This window comes from Callithrix jacchus, chromosome 21, assembly GCF_049354715.1.
Source record: "Callithrix jacchus isolate 240 chromosome 21, calJac240_pri, whole genome shotgun sequence".
NCBI lineage: Eukaryota > Metazoa > Chordata > Mammalia > Primates > Cebidae > Callithrix > Callithrix jacchus.
The window spans coordinates 49,595,281-49,621,315 of record NC_133522.1 but is presented as its reverse complement, the minus strand read 5'-3'; the positions used below and the strand labels follow the sequence as shown (position 1 = coordinate 49,621,315).

The window sequence follows — 26,035 nt, the reverse complement described above, 5'->3', positions numbered from 1 at the left end:
TGTGGCTGCATGTCCTTCTGTGGAATTACTGAGCTGAAGACTGCAACCACTCCAGCTGTTGACAGCGACTGCCAAGCCAGCCTCCGGAGATGTGCCTGTTCCCGCCCCTGCCATGCCCGGCGTGAGAGTTACCTGTCCACGTGGGGTGGGTGTTGTTACCAAGCTTCTTCGTCGCTGTCTGTATGACAGGTGAAAACTGGTTTCTCTGGGTGTAGGCACACACACACACGGAGGCACAGACAGACACACAGCTGCAGGAGCCCTTTGCTTTTAGGAATGCTGAAATGCGCTTCAGCATGCCCTGGCGTCGGGGTGAGACGATGCACAGATGGCCGTGTGGGCAGTCGCTGGAGCTCGGTAACAGCTGAACAGAGCTCAGCATTCTCTTTACTTTTGTTTGTTTAGAGATTCCCACATGCCCTGGTAACCGTGGGAAGCTGCCATTGCTGTGGGCCAGAATGGTCACACTGGCACGTCACACAGCTCAGGCTAAGAAAACGTGGTGGCCGGGTGCCTCCCCACAGCCCGCGAGGGAGGTAGCCCCAGCACCTCCGCTCAGCCCTCGCTTCAGGCTCCGCCCGAGGGCCCATGTCCACCCCGTCCATGGTCCCGCCCCACTCCCATGGGAGCCCCGGGTGGCAGGGACCAGCTGCAGACACTCACGGCTCCAGAGTGAGTAGGCGAGGCGGCAGTTGAGGCGGCGGTAGAGCTGCTTGCTGACCGGCCAGAGCGCCAGCGTGCACAGCTGGACGAAGTTGATGACCAGACCGCTCACCACGAAGACGAAGCCGACCAGCAGGTGCAGCACGAACTGGGTCTTCAGGAAGGCCAGCAGGCCCATGGCGCTGCTCAGGAGCGGGTGCACGGCCCCTCGCTCAGGACGGCCGTCCTGCAGAGACACGGGGAACGGGGACAGCGTCAGGGGCAGCGTCACGGGGCGCGTGCCTGCACCCTCATGGGAACACACCACACACGCCTCTCACTCAGACACACGCCGCACAGCACACCACACACCACCACACATGCCTCACACTGATGCACACGCCACACCACACACACCACACACGCCTAATGCTCGTACACCACATACCACAACACACACCACCACACACGCCTCAAACTCAGACGCACAGGCCACACACACCACACACATCTCATGCTCAGACATACACCGCACACCACGCCACAAACCACACACACCACACGCCGACACACACCACACACCATATCACAGACCACACATGCTATAGCACACCGCAAACCACACACCACAGCACACCACGAATCACACACATGCTGCACACACACACCACAGCACACCACGAATCACACACATGCTGCACACACACACCACAGCACACCACGAATCACACACATGCTGCACACACACACAGCACACTGCAAATGACGCATGCCACACACAATACATCACAAACCACACACACACCACACACATTACAAACCTCACACACATCACACATATACCACAAACCAAACACACATATCACACATATACCACAAACCAAACACACATCACACATATACCACAAACCAAACACACACATCACACGTATACCACAAACCAAACACACACATCACACATATACCACAAACCAAACACACACATCACACATATACCGCAAACCAAACACACACATCACACATATACCGCAAACCAAACACACACATCACACATATACCGCAAACCAAACACACACATCACACATATACCGCAAACCAAACACACACATCACAATATACCGCAAACCACACACATCACACATATACCGCAAACCAAACACACACATCACACATATACCGCAAACCAAACACACACATCACACATATACCGCAAACCAAACACACACATCACACATATACCGCAAACCAAACACACATATCACACATATACCGCAAACCAAACACACATATCACACATATACCACAAACCAAACACACATATCACACGTATACCACAAACCACACACACATATCACACGTATACCACAAACCAAACACACACATCACACGTATACCACAAACCAAACACACCTATCACACGTATACCGCAAACCAAACACACATATCACACATATACCGCAAACCAAACACACATATCACACGTATACCACAAACCACACACACACATCACACGTATACCACAAACCAAACACACACATCACACGTATACCACAAACCAAACACACACATCACACGTATACCACAAACCACACATACATATCACACGTATACCACAAACCAAACACACATATCACACGTATACCACAAACCAAACACACATATCACACGTATACCACAAACCAAACACACATATCACACGTATACCACAAACCAAACACACATATCACACGTATACCACAAACCAAACACACATATCACACGTATACCACAAACCACACACACATATCACACGTATACCACAAACCAAACACACATATCACACGTATACCACAAACCAAACACACATATCACACGTATACCACAAACCAAACACACATATCACACATATACCACAAACCAAACACACACCACACATATACCACAAACCAAACACACATATCACAAACCTCACACATGCCATGCATACATTGCAAACCACATACATGCCACTCACACCACACTACGCCACCCCACAAACCACACATATGCCACACAGCACACCACACCACAAACCACACACAGGCTAAACACAAGCCACACACACGCCACAAACACCACGCCACAAACCACACACACACCATACCACACTGCAAAACACACACATCACACACTGCAAATCATACAAACGTCACACCACAAACCGCACACACACAACACAAACCACACATATGCCACACACACATCACAACCCACACATACGCCACAAACCACAAACCACACATACGCCACACACCACAAACCACACATACGCCACATACATACCACACTGCAAACCACACGCACACTACACACACTGCAAACCACACATATACCACACACCACAAACCACACACACACACCACACCGCAAACCACACACACATACACACCACACCGCAAACCACACACACATACACACACCGCAAACCATACACGCGCTACAGATGCCACACCACAAACCATGCACACGCCACACACAAGAAACTACACACACAACAAACTGCAAACCACATACATCACACCACAGACCACACACATGCCACACCATACCACACACCACACAGCAAACCATACATACACACCACACACACACCACAAACCACACACATGCCCACACACCACAAATCACACAAACCATACACATGCTCACACACACATGCTGCACACCACACTGCACACACCATACCACAAGCCACACACACTGCACACACACCATACATACTGTAGCACAAATCACACAGCACAGTGCAAAACACACACCACATCCCACACGCACTGCCCATGTACCCCATACCCTCTACATCATACACACACACATTGTACCACACACTACCCACTGCAACACACCCCCATCCCATACACACTCATATGCACCACAGTTGCACACACAACACACACCATATGTATAAGCATGCCACGTGCACACACACTCTCCCCTGCAAACAAGAAAGGAGGAAGAATGGAGACCGGAAGGAACGGAGACCGGAAGGAACGCACCCACATTTTGATCGTGATTAACTTGAGGTCGTAATTTTTATTTGATTTAGTATCTCATTTAAAATATCCAAACCACCATGAAATCTGTGCAGAGCCGGAGGCTCACAGGCCCCTCGGTGTGGACACCACACACGCCTCTTTTCACTCCCACGTGCCTGTGCGTATTTTAAGCTAAAGACTTCTGTTCTGGTTTCCTACACAAAGGCGGTGACTCTGCAGGAACTCCACCGGCTCCCCCTTCCCTTCCACGCACGTCTCACAGTTTCAGAGGGGAAGCTGGCAGCCCCTGCTCTTGGTGGCACTGCTCCTGAGTGGCTCTGCAAGCCCCACATGTGGCACCTGGCCCTCTGGAAGGGCACCAAGTGTGCTCCCATGGTGGGCACAAGGGCAGGCTCTGATGTGGCACCAGCTGTCCCTCCACATTCCCAGAGCAGCCACTGTTCCAGCCGTTGGCTGCCCCCACCGCAGCCATTCATGTACCCAGAGCAAGGCCCTCCATGGAGGCCCACCCCACACGCCCGGGAAACCCGCTGTCCTGGCGCCACAGAATGCCCTCCATGCAGGCCCTGCACAGCGCTCAGGGCCACCGATGCCAGCCTGACTCCCACCACCCTTAGACGTTCTCCACTGAGGGGGCATTAAGTCACCTCTTCCAGACACAGGGCCCTGGGCTCCCCCGAAACCATGGGTACAAGAGCTCTGGTCATGGTCTAGAAATGGGCCTGAATTGCTTGTGCCCCTCCCCTCGGAAGGTGGAAGGGTCCTCTTGCCTTTCTGAACGTGGCCTGCCTTCTCATTGCATGTGACCAACAGCCTTGTAGAAATATGCTATGTGATTGCCAAGGCTGGGTCACAGAAAGGACGGCTTCTGCCTGGCTCTGCTCCCAAGATGGCCACATCACAAGGATGTGTGAGTGTCGGGGCCTGCCTTTGTGGAAGGGCTGACCTCATGCCCTGAGGGGGCCACCCTACGGGCAGGTCCTTTGGCCCGTCAACCCTTCAGATAAGCGCAGCCCTGGCCTCAGCTCACCTGCAGCCCACAGCACCCAGCTGAGTCGCTCCCACACCGCTGCCTCCACACACTGTGGGTGAGTGAGTTCTGCTGTTTTATGTGACCACGCTTTGGGCTGGGTCATTAACGCAGCAATAGGAAGTTAATACCCTAGACAGAAAGGACAGAGAAGACACGGGGGCAACAAGGACACTTTCTCAGGGCTTAACTGTGTGCCATGGTCCACGTCAAACACCTTCCACGCATTCCCAGACAACCCTGGCAGTTCACCACCCCTGCCCCAGTAGACATGTGACCACGGAGGCATGAGAGGCTGAGTGCGCCAGGGGTGGCCACACTGGGAATCGGTGGTAGAGCCAGTGCTGGTCCAGGCAGCGAGGCTCAGAAGCCAGTGCTCACCCGGATACCCTGCAGCGCCCGGTGTGGGCAGGGGCCCCTGAGAACAGAGCCTCGGGCGTGCTGGGCAGACCAGGCTTGCTGTCTCAGAGTGCCTTTCTTGCACTAGAGATGATGTCTTTGACCAGACCTTGAGTTGCACAGGGTGGGGGCCACCCTGCAGCCCATCACCGGGCCCCCACCTGGGAGAGCAGAGCCCCAGGAGACCAGGCGGTCCCCACCCAGAGGCACATGTCACTCCTCACTGGGCCAGAAGAACCAGGGTCCCGACAAGCCAGCTTGAGGGCCGGCACGTCAGCTGCGACGCTCTGGAAAGCAGATGCCTGAACTCCATAGCAGGCCTGTTAGGGGGCAAAGTACAAGAAACTGACCTTTGTCTTTTTGAAACAGACTCTCACACTGTTGCCCAGGTTAGAGTGCTGTGGTGCCACCTCAGCTCTCCACAGCCTGCAGCCTCCTGGGTTCAAACGATTCTCGTGCCTCAGCCTCCTGAGTAGCTGGGACCCCAGGTGTCAGCACCACACCCAGCACATTTTTGTACGTTTAGTAGAGGTGGGGTTTTACCATATTGGCCATGCTGGTCTTGAACTCCTGACCTCAGGTGATCCACCTGCCTTGGCCTCTCAAAATGCTGGGATTATAGGCATCAGCCACCGTGCCCGGCTGAGAATCTAATCTTTAAAAATGGACTTCATGGCTGGGCGCCTCTGGGGATCAGACAGAGCCTGACACACGACGTTCCAGCCTCTGTGTGGACACAGCCTCCACTAGTGAATCAAAACAGTCCTCAGTGTCACGAAGCAGCCAGTCCCTGCTCCATCACCTGAACCTCCGGGCTGGAAGGTCTATGCAGAGACTCCTGGGAGAGCCCACACCTGCCCTCTGGCACACGTTTCTCCTGGCCCGTGCCACATAGCACTCACTCCCCCCGGGAGTCTGGCATCTCCAGCTCCTCTCACAGGAAGTCTCTACGGCAGTAAGCCTCAAACAGGGCGGACGGAGTCGGCCAACAGCAGATCAGAGGGGCTGGCTTCAGCCTTGGAGCTCAATTCTGGCAGCAAGTCCACCACCCCGCTCTGTGGCCCAAGGTCACACCTAGGACAGTGTCCCCAGCTGTCTGTGCAGCCCCCGGCCATCTCCTGACGTGCTCCCTCGCTGAAGGCAACCTGCCTGGATCATCAACTTTCACCTCCTAGATACAGAGTCAAAACACATGTCTTCGTCACTACGGACCAGACTCCATTCCAAGGAGCATCTGCTGTTCACCTGCTTAATTCCAGCCAGTGGCACTCAGGGGCTCTCCTGCCTGCCTGCCCCTCAAGAGCGCCTGGCACAGTTTCCCTAGGCCATCGCCACGTCTCTGTCCAGCTGGCAGGGTGGTCCCACTCACAGACCTCGCGGGTGACCTGTTCCACCTCCTAGCACCCAGCCCGCCTGGACCTCCCTGATAGACCTGGCCCACGCGAACTGACTGCGCGAACCTCCAATGGCGGAGGGCAGGGGCCGCCCTCCCTGCAGAAGGGCAACGGTGGGGAAAGTGCCCTGCTCCCTTCTTGACCACACTGGTCCCTGTCTCCAGCTCCAAAGTCCTGGCAGAGCAGGAAAATACCAGGAGGGGCCTGGACTGGCCCCCAAAAGCATTTGCTCATGTGCCTATTAAAGTGATTTTTAGAAAATTACGTGTCTCCAGACAATGTGAAGTTGGCATCTATATTTTTATTTATTTTCATTTATTTATAGAGACAGGATCTCCCTCTGTCACCGAGGCCGGAGTGCAGCGACGTAATCATGGCTCAAGGGACCCTCCGGCCTCAGCCTCCCAGAGTGCAGGGATTACCGGCATGAGCCACTGCGCCCAGCCAACTTCTACCTTTCTAAACCCAAGTTTAAATATGCAAGAGGTGCAAAGTCTGGCATGCGGCACGTTCTGACTGTGTAAAGCACAGCTTTACTCCTTCTTTTCAAATGTAGCTCGTGGAACCCCAAGGCCATCACGACCTGACAGCCACCACTGGCGCCCATGTTCAAACTGCACTGGCTTCGTTCCATTGGTTCCTGGGATCTGCATCCCCTTCGTCTGTGGGATATTATGGTCGTGGAATATATTAAAAGTCTCTTGTGGCCGGGCGTGGTGGCTCAAGCCTGTAATCCCAGCACTTTGGGAGGCCGAGGCGGGTGGATCACGAGGTCAAGAGATCGAGACCATCCTGGTCAACATGGTGAAACCCCGTCTCTACTAAAAATACAAAAAATTAGCTGGGCACGGTGACGCATGCCTGTAATCCCAGCTACTCAGGAGGCTGAGGCAGGAGAATTGCCTGAGCCCAGGAGGCGGAGGTTGCGGTGAGCTGAGATCGAGCCATTGCACTCCAGCCTGGGTAACAAGAGCGAAACTCTGTGTCAAAAAAAAAAAAAAAAAGTCTCTTGTGCCTGACATTGGGCTTGAAAGTCTTTTATCAATCACCCTAAACTAATATTCTGCGATGAAATATGTACGAACATCTCAAATTCACTTGCCCATTTCTTATGCAAGGCTTTAAGCTGAAAGGGTCTCCTGGGCTGCGTCACGGCACTCCCCGTTATGTCCATCCATGTCTCCCGCGAAACAGGACAGCCTGCTCACTGGGCCACCATGAGCACACCCAAGACATGAACACTGCAGAATACTGCCAGGCATCCCGTCTGTGTTCTGATTCCACCAACTGTCCCCAAATGACCCTCCTAGCTTTTTGGAGGCAGGGCCCTGTGGGGGACACGCATGCCTTTGAATGGGTGTCTCTGCCCTTTCTCCCTGAGACGCTCCCAGCCTGTCCTAGTGCTGAAGAGGCGAAGGCAGCTGTCCGGTGTGCCCAGGCCCTGGATTTGTCTGTTTCCTCACGGTTAACTCGGGTCCAACATTTCTGGCCAGGAACGCACAGCAGAGCCGCTGGGTACCTCCCGCCACATCCCATCGGAGGTGCATAAAGCTGCTTGGCCAGCAATGCAGGACCTCACATTACTTGGTGACGATGGCACTGCTGACATCCTGACCTCGACAGACAGCCTGGGCAGGATCCCAGCACCCCAGGGACCTCAGAGAGTGCCCGGGAGAGAAAAGCCACATAGGGTGGGAACTCCAGGGGTCCGTTCATCTCTGTGGCTCCATCTGATCTCTGGGACAGGATGCTAGTGCCCAGAGGTGTGAGAGTGGGCCCCTCGGGAGGTATAGCAGTGGACCCCTCCAGTCCCCATGCCACTTTTTTGTGGCTACTCAGATGCCACTGAGACAGTGAGGAAACTGAGTTGCTCCTGAGCCCTGCATTAGACCACAGGTTTAGGTCACCGGGGAGCCTGGCATCGGCGCGTCCTGGTCCTGAGGCGTGATGGCTGCTTCTTGGGTTTTGTCATGGTCCTTGCACAAGCTACTGCACCTTCTCACATCAGGGGAGCAGAGGTGAGGGACGGGGCTGACTTTGCCTGGGCAGGGGCAGAGGGCTGCTTGCCAATCAGACCACAGCCCTGCAGGTCCACACCCAGCTCAGTCACCTATTATTAGGGTGAACCGAGTTCCCTCCACAAAGGTAACATCCAGGTCCTTGAAATGTGACCTTACTTGGAGACAGGGCCCTTAAAATGGTGATGAAGTCTGATGATATCTTACGGTGGCCCTGATTCCATCTGACCGGGGTCCTGATGGAAAGGGGAGCCCACATGCAGTCACAGCCCAGGTGAGATGCCTCGGAGGGAATCCTTGACCTTGAACTTGCAGCCTCCAGGACCACAGGACGACGAAGGCCTGCAGTTACCGCCCGCCTCTGGTGCTGTCAGACAGCCCAAGTGACACACAGGCTGCCTCATCCCAGATCCGTACTTCCGGAAAGGTACAGGCCCGTCCCCGTGCTCTGCCATCCACGCCACCCCCTGCCGGCCCGCCCCCCCCACCTGCCTGGGTCCTTTGCAGCATACAATCCTTCTCCCTGCTGCTGGTCCCTGTGTCCTTCTTCCTCCAGAACCAGCCAGGCAGAGGCTCCATCTGCATGCAATCTCCCCAGGGACCCCCTTCTTTGCCAAAAACCCCAAACTTCTGACAACACCTTTTTATGGACTGGAAACTGCAGTTCCGAGGCCAGCATCTCCGCATTGCTGCAAGGACTGCCAGCCTTCTCCATTTCTTCCTCCTGAACAGAGGAGTCCCTGGTTTTCTCTGCATGCATAGCCCAGCGACCTGGCTTCTGTGAGGGGCCAACACCAGTTCCTCCATCCACGAGCCTTTCATGCCTCTGCCACCAGCATCAAGATCCCCCAGAGGAGATGGCACTGGTCCAAAATGCAGCACCGTCTCCCCCAAATCCCACAGCCCAGCCAGCATGCTGCTCCATGCAGGGGCAGGAGCTGGGCGGAGCTGGGGTGGCCCCTGCTGTCCTTGGCTTCTGGGGTCCAGGAAGAAGGTGTCGCCACTGGCAACTACTCTGGGATCCGCTGACATTTCCAAACCCCTGAAGCCTCCCTTTGCCCTGCCCAAGCTGCCCTCCTGAGAGCAAGGCTGGCTCTCAGCAGACAGCAACTGGCGAAGGAAAAAGGCATTTCAGGGAACCAAAAGTGCATCATTCCTGATGATCTAGATGGGATTTCTGAATTATGGGCTAGAGATAACTTTTTAGTTACATATGGATTTCAGCAATCCAAATCCAAGTCCATAGTGGAGAACTGAGAAACAGCTGTTAACCCCTCCTTCCCCACTTCACTTCCCCACTTCTTCTCTGTCCCGTCCACCCTGCACCCAGGTGCTCCGGTGTAGTGGGCTGAGCAGACCTGGCCCCCTGTGAGGTGGTGGCACGGGAGGGCCATGTGTGCCGAATGCACAGGAGGGCACCATGGTGAGCCCCAGCTCTTGGTGTGCTGGGGAAAGCTCCACTGTTACTGTAAGGAGATGCTGGAGGAGAAAGTCCATCATCAGGAACAGTGGAGACGCAGCGATATCTCAAAGGGTCTTCATGTAGGTGGTAACATTTACTCTTCAGAACACAGCAAGAACCCGGGAATAAACCACACACACTTTCTGAGCAGCCAGCCTAGGTGTCCCGAAAGGAGAGAGACTTCACTCACAGTGGACTTTTCGGGCCCCACATTGGGTCCTTCCCCCCACTTTAAATGCAGCGTGGACGAGTGTGACAGGCTGCTTTCCCAGCCCACGGCTCATTGGAAGCACGGGCTGGGGAACAGGGGAGAGGGGCTTGCGGGAGGCAGACATGCCGCTGATGACATCACCTGGGCAGAAACAAGCCCAGGACTTGAGCCCCCTCAGAGGCCACTGAGCACTGGGGCGCGGCTGCAGACTCTCAACGGTATCACACGTGAGGACACATGGCGAGCGAGGCCCACGCTGACCTTGTTGGAATGCTGAGAGAGGGGGCGGCACAGTCACCATGTTATCTAAGAAGGCTGGTCAGCAGTGGAGGGACTACTGAGCGTTCAACTACAAGTTTAGATGAAACCAACACAATCCTATTTTGAGGTTTAAAGGGCGAACTTCAGTTCTTGGGTAAATTCACTTACTGAGACCACCTTATCGGTTCATAAGCCTAAATAATACGAAATCAGTGCCAGCTCAACCTTATCAGCGTTTGGAATTATCGAGAGGCCTAAAGGTCGGGTGGGAGCGGGTGACGCCGTCAGTCTATGCAGATGATGTGTGTGGCCTCAATACCCAAGAGAATCCAAAGCCACCGTAACAGAAATGAGAGCTGACAGTGACACCGACGGGAATAACGTACAATGTGCAGATGCAGCGGCCTCCAGATCAGTCAGAAGACACCAAGACCATCACAGAGTCTCTCTTGTTCCCTTAACGCTTCTAAGTCACCGGCGGCTCTGCCCCACGTGGTCATCTGGGCCCAGGCTCTGGGGGCTCCACACTTTCAATACAAGGCTTCCAAGACTGCCTGGCTGGTACCTTTCAGGCAGGCAAGAGAGCAGGGGAGCAGAAGTTCAGGGCGGGGCTTTCCCTACGGCAAGTGGGGTGGGTTGCAACCTCGAAGCCCATTGAAAGTGCTTCAGCTTGGGAGGATATGGGTATATCATCCCCTTACGCGTTCAGGAGCCAAGGAGAGAGGCCCAGCAGACCACACGTCCACAGGAACACACAAAAGCAGGAGGTATCATGAAGGAGGGTGCAGACTAACGATAAAGAAGAGAAAATACCTAAACACAAGCTTCAGAGGAAATAGAGCCTCTGTGGGGAAACCATAGAACATCTTGAAAGACACAAAAGCAGAGATGAACAAAGGAACAAATCCCGTGTGACCAGGCTGCAGCCACCCCTTTCCTGCACACGTGCCCTTGGCAATGGCAGCTCCTCCCGTCAAGATGCAGCGTCCACTCCCCACCCTTTGAACCCAAGCTGCCTCCAGGGCTCAGCCCACCAGTAGTATGTGATGGGAGTGACATCACAGGGCTTCCAAGCCAGTCTTGTCTTTAGAGCCTTCTGCCTCCCTTACACCCTTGTGGCCACAGCCCAGAGGCAGTGACTTGGGCTAGCCTGCCCAAGGTCCACGTGGAGCAGAAGGTGGGTCCACATGGAGCAGAACTGGACCATTCCACCTGAGGTTCTCCAGGCAGCACCAGCTGATGGCAGCCACTCCAATGACCACGGGGGAAACCAGCAGAAGAACCACCTTGCTGAGCCCAACCCAAATTTCTGACCCACAAAATTGTGGGCGCCCCCCAATGGTGGTTGTTCTAAATTGACACATTTTGAGGTGGGTTGTTAGATAGTAATATATAAATGATACATAAACCTAAATATATAACTGAATCCTAATTAAAATAGCAAAAGCTCCCCCCAGCCTCAGAACTAGACATGCTGATTCCACAGTTCTCATGGAAAAGTAAACAGGAAGAAGAGTCAGGAAAACCATGAAAAAGAACAAGAAAATAGCCCTAAAATATGTTACAACATCTAAAAAGCCTCAATAATTAAATATTGCTAAGCAAATGGCTCATATTCAACATACACACATTTGTGACAAACAGCCAGCATAGGCTGGTCACGGTAGCTCACGCCTGTAATCCCAGCACTTTGGGAGGCCAAGGCAGGTGGATCACCTGAGGTCAGGAGCTGGAGACCAGCCAGGCCGACATGGCAAAACCCCGTCTCTACTAAAAATACAAAAAAATTAGCTGGGCATGCTGGCGGGCACCTATAATCCCAGCTACTTGGGAGGCTGAGGCAGAATTTCTTGAACCCAGGAGGTGGATGTTGGAGTGAGCTGAGATTGCGCCAGCATACCTTGAAAGTGCTTAGCCTAGGAAACAGAGCAAGACTCTGTCTCCAAAAAAAAAAAAGAGCAGAACTGCGGCATGGCTTCTTAATCCACACTCATGACGTCCCTCCTCTGTATAAAGTTCCTGCAAGAACAGCATCACGCAGCCCATGGAGCACTTCAGCAAACAATCTCATCTCAGAGTCAGGCCCTGACAGACACCGGACAGGTGGTAGATGGAAGTGACTCCGGATTCAGTGAAGGGGAGACGACAACGTTTCCAGTCCTCACTGCAGATGCCGGGGGCATCAGTCCAACAGGTAGCGGCCAAACAGAAGCTCCGCCTCGGAAGGCCTGGCCGGCCTTTCTCATGAGACCCACACGTTCTCCTGACTGCAGCTTTGGGCTGGATCAGGGCCCCAGGACCCCCGGCCACTTCTGAAGAGGACGAGAAGCTCCCCGCCAGGTACTGTCTCACCGGAAATGGGAACTGAAGAGCAGGTCTTAGTGTTACTTCCCCAAGTGACGTTTGCCAATGTCACTGCCAGTTTAAACTGCAAAGAGGGCAGGGAGGAGGGCTGGGCAGGACGAGGGGAGGGCAGGGGAGCTGGTGGCCCAGGGCAAGAAGTCTGCTGGCCAAGGACCTCCAGTCCCCACCATCCCATCACCTACCCCAGCTCTCTAAGCTCCAGAATTTGTCTCCTCTGGGGTGCTGTGATGGTTTCACTGGCCCAAGCAGTGGTGATGTTGGGTGGGACGTGGAGGGATGTGAAAAGCTCCATGGCCTGATGACTGCACAATAGGCCTGTGACAAGTCTATGGGCCTGCAGGGCACAGCAGGTGCTTCCCAGGCCAGGGCAGAAGAGCATTCTCCAAGGCTGGCAGATCTGGTGGGACCACACTCCAAAAGACAGACAGACAGACAGACAGACACACACACACACACACACACACATACACATACACACAGACACACAGACACACACACACACACATATACACACACACACACACAAAACAGTCACAGCGAAGTTGACCTGGACGTAACTTTCTTACAATGAACTGTGCGTTATAATGACAATGTTTACAGAAATGGGGCATCTGCCGCACACCTTATGCATTAAACTGCTCAGCAATAGCTCACGCTCTTTTTTTAAGGTGGAGTCTTGCTCTGTCCCCCAGGCTGGAGCGCGGCAGCATGATCTCAGCTCACTGCAACCTCTGCCTCCTGGATTCAAGTGATTCTCCCACCCCAGCCTCCCCAGTAGGTAGCTGGAATAATAGGTGCAGGCCACCATGCCTGGCTAATTTTTGTATTTTTGGTAGGGACGGGTTTTTGCCACGCTGGCCAGGCTGGTCTCCTGACCTCAGGTGATCCACCTGCCTCGGCCTCCCAAAGTGCTGGGATCCAGGCGTCAGCCGCTGCGCCCAGCCTCAGGCACTTTTCACTGTACTTTGCAATCTACAAAGTCATGCAGGAGGTGGATTCTGGATTCTGCTGGGGACGTAGAGAGCTTGTCGCTGCCACTCTCGGGAGAACAAAGCCAGACAAACTGTCACTTCTTGACTTTGCTTCATCCCAGCAGAGACCTGAGGTTGCCAGACAACCAACGGAATCTGGAGAGCAACGGGGCCTGCAAGGGGCCGGGACTGAGCCCTCCCGCCTGTGGGCAGCGTTGGGAAGAGGAGCTTGGCTGGAACCCCTGAGTCCCGGCGGAGGCCAAGCGTGTGCGGGGAGAGAGGGAAGTCCTGTGTGGATGAGGGGGAAGGCCCACCCTCCGCTGGCTTCACCTGGGCACCCAGGTGCCCACAGGGCTGCCTGGAGCTGAGTCCGGACGAAGCCACACTCCTGTGCAAACGCGGGACGATTTAGGCCTTCCGTGGTGCTTTAAGCAAAGAGTACGCAGACCTTAAAGGTGTACTCATTATTCACAGATTCAAATGCCACACCTGTCATTCAACAGGAACCCCGAGTCTCACATTTAAACACGGGCTTGATAAGATGGAATAAACTGAGTGGGTTTCAGAACAGCCACCATCGGCCTGGACAGGTGGGAGCTGCAGAGTGTCGCCTCACGGGGCCAGCAGTGACCCAAGGCACGAGGGCCTGGGAAGGGGGCTGTGTGTGGGGATGGGGTTCAGAGAGGCCAGACCTGTCCTGAGCCACAGAACCAAGGTTCCCTGCACCTCAGTCACTGTCCATCCTTACAGCGCCCCATCCAGGTGTAAACTCAGAAAATCTCACATGCACAAACATTCTGAAGCAAAAGATCGTTTCCAAACCATTACTCAGACCAATCCAGCATGACACGGAATGAACGAAATGGAATGTGTACTGAAGACACTCCCCGGTGCACACAGGTCAGCCAGGTTCTTTGTGGTAACAGCTGTCAGGAGTGTGTGACGGGCTGTGGGTCTCCCCTGGAATTGCACACAGAACCCCAAGCCTGGTGGCTGTGGTGTAACCCCGGGATGACCCCAGGACCCCGTAGGCCAAACTTCAGGCTTTCTAATTCCTTTTGCCATTGTCCCAGACCGGAAAACAGAGCTGGCTGAACATGTGCATGCGCAAACCATCACCCACAGGGCCACCTGCCCTACCCACCTTGCCAAAGGCGCTGTTAAGGTGTGCGCTAGCCCAGCAGGTGCCTCCAAACTGTGGCTGCAGGGACCACAGGCGAGACGCAGTCTGTGGCTTCTAAGAGAGGCTCTGACTCGTTGGGGTCAACCCTAGCAGTGGACCCTGAGGACCCTTGCCTGCTGGAGCTGAGTCAGTGACAGCACCTCCAGGCAGACTGGGGAGGGGAGCCGTGAGGGCGTCTGGCCCCTGAGCCTGGCCGCCTCCCACGTGCCCTGTTCTAGAGGTGAGAGGTGATCATGGAAAAGCGCTGACACTGTACACCTGAATTCCCCTCACTCATCTCCCGGCAGGTGTACTCACCTCCTCCTGGGCTTCCTCTTCTGCTTTCCCCAAAAAGCTTAGATGAAACCAGAGTTTCGTTCTGCGGTTTGTCCCTAATACTTCAACTGCACAGAGGCCGAGCACGGCCGTGCCCCTGCCTGCCTCCTGGCACAGCTGTCTCCCATCTCAGGAACCAGCCTGGTTTTCTGTGCTTTTCTGGGGAACAAGTCTCTATCTTTCTCCCTTGTCAATCAGTGCTGCTTAGGAGGAGGGGAGGGGGCAGATCTGCAGCCCGCCCCCCGCCTATTCCCATGGACTCCTCTCTCTCCGGGCAAGGGCAGGCCCCGGAGTCTGCAGGCAGCACCCAGGAACAGCAAGGCTAGGGCCCGCAGGCAGGGATGTACAGGCCATGCTCTTACCTTCCCTCCTTCCCTCTGTCTCTCTGCTCCAGACTCCAGGCAACCAGGGCCCTCGAGGGAGGGACATGTGGCCCCTGCCCAGCCACGAAGCAGGGCCAGCCCAGGAACCACTCGGTAGCCTCCTGGAGCCTGAAATGGCCATTGCTCCACAGCAGCCAGGGCCTCCGCTCAGCCTGCGTTTCCGAAGCTGGGGGTAGGGCTGTGACCTTTAGGAATCGGGCTCTGCCGAGTGGGTAAGATGCTGGGGCGCTGGTGCACGTGGTGCTGCAGCTGCTGTCATACTTGGCTCAAGAGCGAGGTGCGGCTCCTTAAGAGAAGCAGAGCCTGGAGTGGATGCCACCGCCTGAGGGCCCAGGAGAATGCCCAGCTCCGCCAGGACCCTGATTCCCCAGGCAGCCTCAAGCAACCCTCCTGAGGATGCCGCCACCGGGCCGGGAACTCACCCTCCCCACCAGGCGAAAGCAGCAACGGGCAAGGGTTTAGGCAGCAAAATGCTCCCTCCTTGTCACTCTTGCCCTGATGTTAAACACAGCGCAGGCTTGTGACCTTGTTGAGAACGCTACCGCCCATCCTAAACCAACGGCACGAGGCCCGCCCCACCCCAGTTCCACCCCAGCCCCCTTCCTCTGTGCTGCAGGCCAGGCTCAGGGCCCCAAAGTGTCCCAGCAGATGCTCAGTGTGGCCTGGTGGCAGGAGTGGCTGAAAGCTGAAGCTGAGCATGAGGCTGATGACGGGAAACTTGCTGACCCCTGAGGACTGGCTTTCTCTCGAGGGCTTTGGGGAATTGAGCCCCAGGAGGGTGGGGACTGCCTGCCCACCACGTGCGTCCTGGGCTTAGCCAGTGCCTGGTATATGGTAGGCGACTGATAAAAGCCTATGGGAGGAGAGGAGGGAGGAAGGAGGTTTCTGGTCTACAAGTAGAAAATGAGGTCCCCGCGTGACCACGCACCCTGGCTACCCAGCCCTGGGGAGCGGGCCTCTCCCCCGCTGCTGTCATGCTCCACGGCCTGTCTTCCTCCATCTCCAACAGGCACGGGGCTTGGAGGCAGCCAGGATGGCTTTGCTCTTTGTAAAATGCAGGTGACGGGACACAGAACAGAGGTCCTGCCAGGTCTCCCAGGGCCCAGACCAGGCAACGGCATGACCCCGCCACCCTCTACCCACAGAGCGAGCCACTGAAGGGGGCTGAATAGAAGGTCCTGCCTGACCAGTGCAGCCCAGGACAACCGCTGGCAGGCATGGCTGCAGGGCCGGGCACCTGGATGCCGCTTGCGGGGTTTTCTCAGCATTTGGAGCCCCTGCTGCCCATCAAGAGTGGGTCTCAGAAGATGAATGAGAAGCTGCTCTTCTGGGTGTGGACTGAGCACGGAGGGTCCTGGTCTGGAACCCCACACTCAGAGAGTTACACGCTGGACACCGGTGGCCACCGCGAGGGAGGGCCTCTCCAGGAAGAGCTGGCGTCGCAGGCTCCCTGCTATCTGTGGCTGGTGCCTAGGCATGTGTGGCGAACGCAGGGTGGGCAGGTGCTTCAGGAGCGCCTCATGAAGGCGTTCCCGCTCCCTCCCAGCGAGTGGAGGCCACACAGGGCCAGCCCTCCTTCCTGCTCTGGGAGGGAGCGGGAGAGGCCTCCCAGGACCCGTGCTGTCGCCAATGCAGAATCGCTCTGTCCCAGGCCCAACAGCCACCGTGAGGCTCAACATCTCTGTACCTCCCACAAAAACCAGGCCACCTCTGTGGCCCTCCAGGTCAAACGGGACCAACAGGGACCTCACAGGCCACGGATTCTGGAAGCTCCCCGATCATACTGCAAGCACAGCTGAATGACACCCGCGGGTGTGCGGCCACAGGGCAGGCCATGCTCGAGTCCTCCAATCCCACAGATAACTCGCTGACGACCCGAGGGCAGATGAGAAATGCGCGTCCTTGGAAACGCTGTGGGTGAGGAGGAAGCACAGCCAGTCCCCTGCCACCTGGTCAGCGGCTGAAGCTGAGAGGCTCGGCGTAAGCCAATTACTGGCGCTCCTTCCCGTCGGGCACAAGGCAGCACAGAGGCGCTCCTTCCCGTCACATAATGGGTCTTCCCAAAACCGCAGAGCTCAGCCATGAATCCCAAGAAATGGCTTGATACCCAGCCTCCGCCCAGGCACCGGGAATAGCCTGGGAAAGACGGTGAGTCTGGGAAAAGATGGTCTGCTCTCGGGGACCAGCCTGCCCTGTGTACGTGGCCCACATCATGCTCACGGTGGCCCCTGGCTGAGGAAGAGTGAGTGGTTAATCCTGGGGTTTGGGAATCCTCACCAATGGCTGCCCCCTCACTGGGACTCTCAGAAGCCCCATATCCGGGGCCAATTCTCCTAAATTTCACATTTAGGTTCTGTTTGTTTTTTAGAGATGGCATCTCTGTTGTCCAGGCCGGAGTCCAGTGGCACAATCACAGTTCACTGTAGCCTTGACCTCCTGAGCTCAAGGGATCCTCCCACCTCAGCCTTTGGATTCTGTCTTCCGGCTCTGGGTAAAGCTCTTTGTAAACAGTATCCAGCGTCTCTACATAAACAGAGTCGCAGGGAAGCCTGGACGCCTCCTGCCTGCCCCGCCTGCAGTGACCCTCCCAGCCCTTAGAAATGGAAGCGCATTAATCGGATCTGTAGAAGAGAAAGCTTCCAGATGAGAGAGAAGCAGCTCCTGGCCAAGTGTGCACCGAGGAAAACGAGCACAATCTGGAGTGGACGCTCAGGAGAGCCGCGGTCTCTGCCGAGGAATCTCCCCGTTCCCCGGCTCTAGAAAATAAAGTCGCCACCCAGACTTGGGGTTTTTGGGTTCCCCCAGCTGCCCCCCGCACCGCATGCCATCATCACACACTCCACGGACAGAGGCTGACATGCGTCCTGTGCCCTTTCCCCCTCTGCAGCAATGGGCAGACGACATCGGTGTCCTGTTTTGCCCATGAGAATAGAGGCCCAGAGCACAAACACCTTTCTAATCCAGTGGAGACGCAGGGGGCTGGCACGGAGTCTCTGAGATCCTGGGCCAGTGTGATCTGTGACGCCTGTGATTCCCAGCCTCTGTGGGAAGAGGGCAGGGACCCTGCTCAAGGGCGGCCGGGAAATCGCCCACGATCACCATAAACCAGCACACCAGGCAATGGGTGTGACAGAACGGCGCCGCTTTGACGGCAGCTATGCATTTTCTGCTAGGGGCACATATTGCCACTTATATCAGACACCCCCACCGCACCTGCCTCGGGGGCAGCGGGAGTCTGTGCCCTTCCCAGGACACGCCGGCACCTACGAATGCCCCTAGATGGTACAAAACCCCTGAACTCCTTCAGGAATGTTCCAAACAAAAAACCCTTTGCAGAAGGACGGGAGAGCCACCCAAGGACCCCAGGAGGGATCTGGACAAGCTCCTGCCACCCCCCACTTCCGTACCTCCCAGGAGGTCCCCTGCAAAGGGCTTGGCAGAGTTTGCTGACATGCGGAGAACGGGTCCAGAGCTGGAAGAGGAGGGGAGCACATGGCACAACCCCTGGGACTGCCCAAGCCCCCGGCCTCACTCACCAGTAGAAGTAATAGGCCAAGGCCACGGCCAGCAGGGCCACACAGATCCCCGAGAAGAGGCAGGCTGGGTAGCTGATCAGCATCTTGGGCCCCCGGTCCCACGCTGCCTGAAGCCGGTGAGAAGGAGCCTTCGGGGAGCAGGTGTCAGCCTGGCCGGAGGGTGAGGAGCCGAGCTCAAGCGGAGGGATTAGGACCCGGCCTCAGCTGCCCCGGCCTGACAGGGGCCGTGGCCACACAAAGCATCTGCTCGGCAGGAAGTGGGTGCCAGGCACTCCTGGGTGCCACCTGCGTGGTGAGTACTGTCCTTCCAGCCACAGGGATCGATTCAAGGGACCCCAGGAGTGCGCTGAAGCAGGACATATACACGGGTCCCTCCTCCTGAGCACGGCTGCAGGCTCTGCCGTCGGGGCACTGGCTAATCCAATAAGCAGATTTCAGCCCGGAGCCGCTCACTGTAAACAGGCAGTCACAGGGCCGGCCAGGACTCAGGTCAGCGAGCCCCACCCCAGCACGGACCCCCGGGGCCAGGGACCTGAGAGTGCCCATGTCTTCCTCCCCCAACGCCAGCATGGCCAGGGGCCGGGTTGTGGGTGAGTCGGTGAGGAAGAGCCTGTGCTTGGCCTGAGAGGCCCCAGGTGACAGGCAAACATCCCACAGGCCCAACACAGAGCGCCCGCCACATTGGCTCCAAACCGCAGCCACATTGACTGAACAGTGGCTCCCACGTTCGGGGGCCCCCACACTGGGAGAGCTGCGGGGTGAGGCGCCTCTTATCCTCCAGGAAGTCAGGCTCTGTCCCTCCACATCTCTCCAGCCTGAAAGCTCTGAATCTGAAATGAGGGCATTCAAAGGCTGAATTAGGGAGACGAGAGCAAAGGACCTGGGGACAGAGCATCGCCCTGTGAACGCTCGTGGGGCACGGGAGGGCCTCACAACTCACAGGGATGGGGATGGGGATGGGGTGTTCTAAGGGAGCGCCCCAGATGCCCAGCTGAAGCATTCTTGCTCAGGGTCATGGGGCCGCAGTGGGATACACTGACAGTCACTGCCCACGCGTCTGCCATGACACCAGACACAGAAGTCCTGTCCCCAGCAGAGGTGGCCCAGGACACTCCCCCAACCTGGCCGCAGACCTGTCCCAGCCCTGGTGCGGCCCCTTCATGGTCTGTGGGAAGCTGTGGACTGAGAGGTGGGAACTGCCCAGCTCAGCCCTGAAGATGTTCAGCCCTTACTTCCGTGAAGCTGGAGGAGGAGAGAGCGTGATTGGGCAGCTGCAGGCTCCCCAGGCCTCGGGGAGCCCCTCCTTCCCGCTCACAGGGCTTCAGGTGACCGCGGCCCTGGCCGGCATACTGACCGCACGTGACTCCGTGTGACACCCAGAACCGCCCGCTAAGCCACTCCTGGATTCCTGACCCTTAGCAGCTGTGTGAGATAATGGCTGCCTGTTGTTTTCACTGCTAAGTTGTAGGTAACTCACATGGCAATAGATTACAAACGCGGTAAGGCCACCAGGCAGATCAGCCTCAGGCGCAGCAGTTACTGGAATCGCGGGATGACCATGTATAGCGTGTATAGCGCTGAGTTAGCGTCTGAACAAAACAGACTCGTAGGCTGGGCACCGTGGCGCACATGTGTAATGCCAGCACTTGGGAGGCAGAGGCGGGCGGATCGCCTGAGGTCAGGAGTCTGAGACCAGCCTGGCCAACATGGTGAAACCCCACCTCTATCAAAAATACAAAAAACATAGCACGCCTATAATTCCAGCTACTGGGGAGGCTGAGGCAGGAGCACTGCTTGAACCCTTGAGGCAGAGGGGGTAGTGAGCACCCCAGCCTGGGTGACACGAGCAAGGCTCTGTCTCAAAACAAAACATTTACAGATTCAAGAATTTTGACTTCTAACTCTCGGTGCCTTCTGTCCCAGCGAGCAGTGTGAACCAACTTAGCTCTCCAGTGTGGAATGCTCGCCATGGAACCAAGACATTCATTTAACCCTGAGAGCAGCTCAAGAAACCCACGCGAATGTGTGTGAGAGGGAAAGTGGGGGCGAGAGGAGATGCACGGCCCTCCCGTCGGACAGTAGCGAGCCGAGCTGCTTCCTCCTCCCTCTGCAGTGAGGACCCGCACTTCTTGGTCCCACACTCTGCACAGCCATCCTGAAATATGCAAATGCTACTGGCTGGCCACACAACCTCTGCCTGGCACCTCTCCTAACCAGACCCTGCTCGAGGTACAGAAGGCAGTGGCTGTGCCAAAGCCACCTGGCTTCATGGGATGTGTCCCAGTGACTGCCTTGGTGGTTAATGAGAGACTGAGGAGTGTTTCAGAGCTTCCAGAAAGCTGTGAGTCCCTGACAAAAGGTTGCAAAAAGAAACTTCCCTTTCCCTGTCCAGGCATGCTGGCTCATGCCTGTAATCCCAGCACCTTCAGAGGCAGGAAGATCCCCTGAACACAGTTCAAGGCTGCAGTGAACCATGATTGCACCACTGCCCTTAAGCCTTAGTGACGGAGGGAGACCCTGTCTTCAGAAAAACAGAACAAAACACTAAACTCCCTTTTTCTGCCATCAGACTTCTTGGTATCAAGACGTGATGGCTGGTGCAGAGGCAGCCATGGTGTCACCTCAAGGAGACAGGCCGTGGTGGAAAGCAAACGGGAGTGTGGCCAAGAAGAGGAACAGATAAAGCTAGGGCCTTGTGTGCCTCCGCCAAGCCAAGCAAAGGCCAGCGTGGAGGAGCTGACCCCAGGGCCTCCCGCCTAGGTCAGCTTAAGGCAGACTCTGCTCCTTTCAGCTCGTTCCACCAGCGTCCCGTCCTGTGGGCCTCTGGGACTCACACGTATCTAGGGACCAACTCCTTACCTCCAAACACAAACGCCATGCGTGGGTGCCCTGTGCGAAGAGCGAGCCTGAGTTTCTGCAGGGCCATGGAAGCCACAGGGTCAGCCTGCCCACCCGGAAGTGCCAGCCCCACTCAGGAGTGCCTGCCCACCCAGGAGTGCCTGCCCCACTTAGGAGTGCCAGCCCCACCCACGAGTGCCAGCCCCACCCAGGAGTGCCTGCCCACCCAGGAGTGCCAGCCCCACCCAGGAGTGCCTGCCTACTCAGGAGTGCCAGCCCTACCCAGGTGTGCCAGCCCCACTCAGGAGTGCCTCCCCACCCAGGAGTGCCAGCCCCACCCAGGTATGCCAGCCCCACTCAGGAGTGCCAGACCCACCCAGGAGTGCCAGCCCCACTCAGAAGTGCCTGCCCACCCAGGAGTGCCTGCCCCACTCAGGAGTGCCAGACCCACCCAGGAGTGCCAGACCCACCCAGGAGTGCCAGCCCCACTCAGGTTTGCATGTGAGGTGTTCTTCTAACGTAAGGCAAACACAGCTACAATTCAGAACAGTAGGTGAGTGGGGAATTCCTTTTAAAAGCAAAAACAAAGATTTCTATTAGAGAAAAATACTTGGGGCACCAGCATCCCAAGGACCCACAGCCTCCTCTAAATACGTCGCTTTTTTTTTTAAGGAAAAAAGCTTGCTCACATAATGAAGATTCTAACAAATCTTAGGGCAAGGACACAGGAGGCACAGTTGCAAATCCCCAGGGAAGGCCTGTGCTGAGCACGGGGCCTGCGAGCTGCTCGAGCCAGAGCTGACCCGGGAGAGCCAGGCTGGCGCCAGGCACGGCTCCACTCCGAAGCACCAGGCCTCTGCAGCTTCATCCAACAGGCTGCGCGCGAGAAAAGGAAAGGTCTTGTTTTTGCCGACGCATCTGAAGGCCGGGCTCTCTGTGAAGTCGCTGTGGGCAGCAGTCAGGTGAGCGACGGGGCAGGGCTCGCTCAAGAGTGTGTCTTTGAACACAGGCATTACCAGAATGCCACCTGATTCTCACTGTGTCATCCTCTGCTGGAGACATCCCCACACATTAGGAGGCACTAACACTCCCGGCTTTGATTCCCAGGCCATTCTTCCGGAGGGAGGCGCTGTGGCCGTGTGCCAGGCGGGCAGAGGCACTGACCCCACTGAGGACAGGGTCCTCTCTGACATAGATGAAGGCTGCAGGTGCACCCACAGGAAAGTCCACAGACCCCCAGAAGCAATGCCGTGCTTGCCACGGCTAAGAGAGGCTCAGGGACCTGGCTGGGGTTGGAGGCTGGTGCCAGCCTGGCACAATGTCAGCCACAGTGGGACGGGGCCGCGCTCTCCTCCTCTCTCTCTGCTTTCACTCCAGTCCTGGCCTCTTTGGGCTGCAGAGCTGGGGAGGCCTCTCTGGCCTCGGCTTCCCCTCTGTGAAGTGAACAGATTGCCCCCAAGGGTGCCTGAACTGCAGCCAGAGCCCTGAGGCCCCAAAACCCTGCTACCCACTGAGCGGCCAGGGCCAGGGCCACAGCGTGGGAGTGTTCCGTGGGAGCCAGGAGCGGAGCCTAGAGCTGGCTTAGGAACGGCTGGCCAGGCTCCGCTCCTGCTCTACACGCTGGCTTCTGACTTGAGCCGCCATCAGGGAAAAAGCCGGCGTGACGTGTGCTCAGCATGCGTGGAGGGCCGGGCATTGCCCCAGCCCTGGCTGAGGCTTCTCCACTCCCTCATTTCCAGAGTAGCCGAGCACTGTGGGCCGGAGCACGAGCTCCTTGTGGCCGCCTGCGATGAGGAAGCCGGGTTGTCCTTCCTGCCCCAGATCTGGGTCACAGCCTTTCTCATAAGGAAAGAAAAATCCCTTCCTGGGAGAGTTGTTCTCTTTCCATGTCTGAATAACAAACTCCCCAAACGCCAGGTGGACCCAGAATCCCAGAGCCCTGAGGCCCCAAAACCCTGCTACCCACTGAGCGGCCAGCATCTGTGGCCAGGCCTGAGGCTTCTCTGAGCTCCGCGGAGGCAGCAGCCAGGACCAGGTACAGAGGCCCCTGCAGCCCACTCCTGGACTTGACCTCTAAGGCCATGTCTCCCTGGAAAGAGAGTCTGTGGGGACACTACGGCCTGTGCTGGCCCTGCCCCCCTCCTGAACGCCTTCATGCATGCCAGGGCCAGGCGCTAGGGGGCAATCCCAGCTGGGGAGCCCGTAGACTCAGGCCCTGGCTCAGCCCCCCTGCGGGTGGGAGGGTGCGGTCTGGGTACTGCTACTGGGGAGCGCTGCCTCTTGGGGGTACCAGCTTTTACACTTACCTTTGTGGGGTATCCTGGGCCTGCCTCCTGCTCGCTCACCACTCAAGGCCACCACACACTGGCCTGTGTGCATGCTAGCACACACAGCACTCTGGTGGCTTTTCTCAGTTCTCCAGAACAGGCAGGTGCTCCCCACTGCTTCCTCATGCTCTCAGCTGAGAAGCCCCTCTGTCCGGCCTCCGCACCGGTTCTGTGGGTGGCATGTGAGTGGCATGTGAGAGTGGTGTGGGTGGCACGTGGGTGGCATGGGTGGTGAGCAGCATGAGGGTAATGTGTAGGTGGCATCGGTGGCATGTGAGTGATGTGGATGGCGTGAGTGGCATGTGAGTGGGATGTGAGTGGTGTGGGTAGTATGTGAGTGGTGTGCATGGCGTGTGAGTGGTGTGAGTGGTGATGGTGGCGTGAGAGTGGTGTGAGTGGTGTGCATGGTGTGTGAGTGGTGTGAGTGGCGTGGGTGGTGTGTGAGTGGTGTGAGTGGTGATGGTGGTGTGTGAGTGGTGTGAGTGGTGTGCGTGGTGTGTGAGTGGTGTGCATGGCATGTTAGTGGTGTGAGTGGCGTGGGTGGCGTGTGAGTGGTATGAGTGGCGTGGGTGGTGTGTGAGTGGTGTGAGTGGTGAGGGTGGTGTGTGAGTGGTGTGCGTGGCATGTTAGTGGTGTGAGTGGTGTGCATGGCATGTTAGTGGTGTGAGTGGCGTGGGTGGCGTGTGAGTGGTGTGATGTGATATGGGAGTGAGTGTGGCTTGCTCTGTGCTGTGGCTCCTCCACCACAGGCACGTGGCCTCCTGATGCTCCCACCTACCTGAATGTCGCCTGGCTCACGACCATGGCTTGATCCCGCCCCTCTGCAGGTTCCCCCGTCCCCTCCTCTGCCCCACCGCCGCAAGTGCCCTTGTCTTACTTCCAGTTAACTCGCAGGGCCTAAGGAAACAGTTCTTTTCTTCCCGGGCTTCTCCTCTCTCCGACACCTAAGCCATGGTGGCTGTGTAACATCCTAGTGGAGTCCCAGCCTCCTGACTCTACCAGCGAGGTTGCACTGCCACGCAGGCCAGGGCCAGGCAGCCGAAGGCCTGGGGACTTGTGGAGCCTCTGTGACCTCTCATGAAGTCGCCATCCCTGAGCATGGGCACAGCAAAGGAAGGCGAGGCCTGGAGGCCCCTCCCACTGCCCTTGGGAGGGGAACAGGCACACTGTGGTGAGAGGGCTGGCGTTTGGGAGCTGGTGCTGGGGGGGCTGGAGTGTGGGAGCTGGTGCTGGGAGTGCTGGAGTGTGGGAGCTGGTGCTGGGGGGGCTGGAATGTGGGAGCTGGTGCTGGGGGGGCTGGAGTGTGGGAGCTGGTGCTGGGAGTGCTGGAGTGTGGGAGCTGGTGCTGGGGGGGCTGGAGTGTGGGAGCTGGTGCTGGGAGTGCTGGAGTGTGGGAGCTGGTGCTGGGGGGGCTGAAGTGTGGGAGCTGGTGCTGGGGGTGCTGAAGTATGGGAGCTGGTGCTGGGGGGGCTGAAGTATGGGAGCTGGTGCTGGGGGGGCTGAAGTGTGGGAGCTGGTGCTGGGGGGGCTGAAGTGTGGGAGCTGGTGCTGGGGGGGCTGGAGTGTGGGAGCTGGTACTGGGGAGGCTGGAGTGTGGGAGCTGGTGCTGGGGGGGGCTGGCGTGTGGGACCTGGTGCTGGGGAGCTGGTACTGGGGGGGCTGGCGTGTGGGACCTGGTGCTGGGGAG

The 26,035-nt window shown here is 56.9% G+C and overlaps 2 protein-coding genes across 6 annotated transcripts in view; both read right to left on the bottom strand.

The window, feature by feature from the left end:
* The window catches only part of AGPAT3 (1-acylglycerol-3-phosphate O-acyltransferase 3), a 128,439-nt gene that overhangs the window by 30,802 nt on the left and 71,602 nt on the right, over positions 1-26,035 (bottom strand). For 2 of the 5 annotated variants that reach the window (XM_035283201.3, XM_054249090.2), the window contains exon 2: positions 664-889. In XM_035283201.3, the coding sequence (XP_035139092.1) occupies positions 664-841 (178 nt within the window). In that variant the 5' untranslated portion in view covers positions 842-889. Of the gene's footprint in view, positions 1-663; positions 890-15,626; positions 15,810-19,183; positions 19,330-25,225; positions 25,458-26,035 lie in introns of those variants that run through there. The other 3 variants (XM_035283200.3, XM_035283198.3, XM_035283197.3) reach the window with 3 other exon arrangements.
* Positions 4,686-26,035, bottom strand: part of LOC144580655 (uncharacterized) — a 94,347-nt gene continuing 72,997 nt past the window's right edge. Inside the window, exon 6 of the mRNA XM_078358602.1 lies at positions 4,686-4,818. The gene's annotated coding sequence lies outside the window, so the exon portion shown is untranslated. The remainder of the gene's footprint in view (positions 4,819-26,035) is intronic.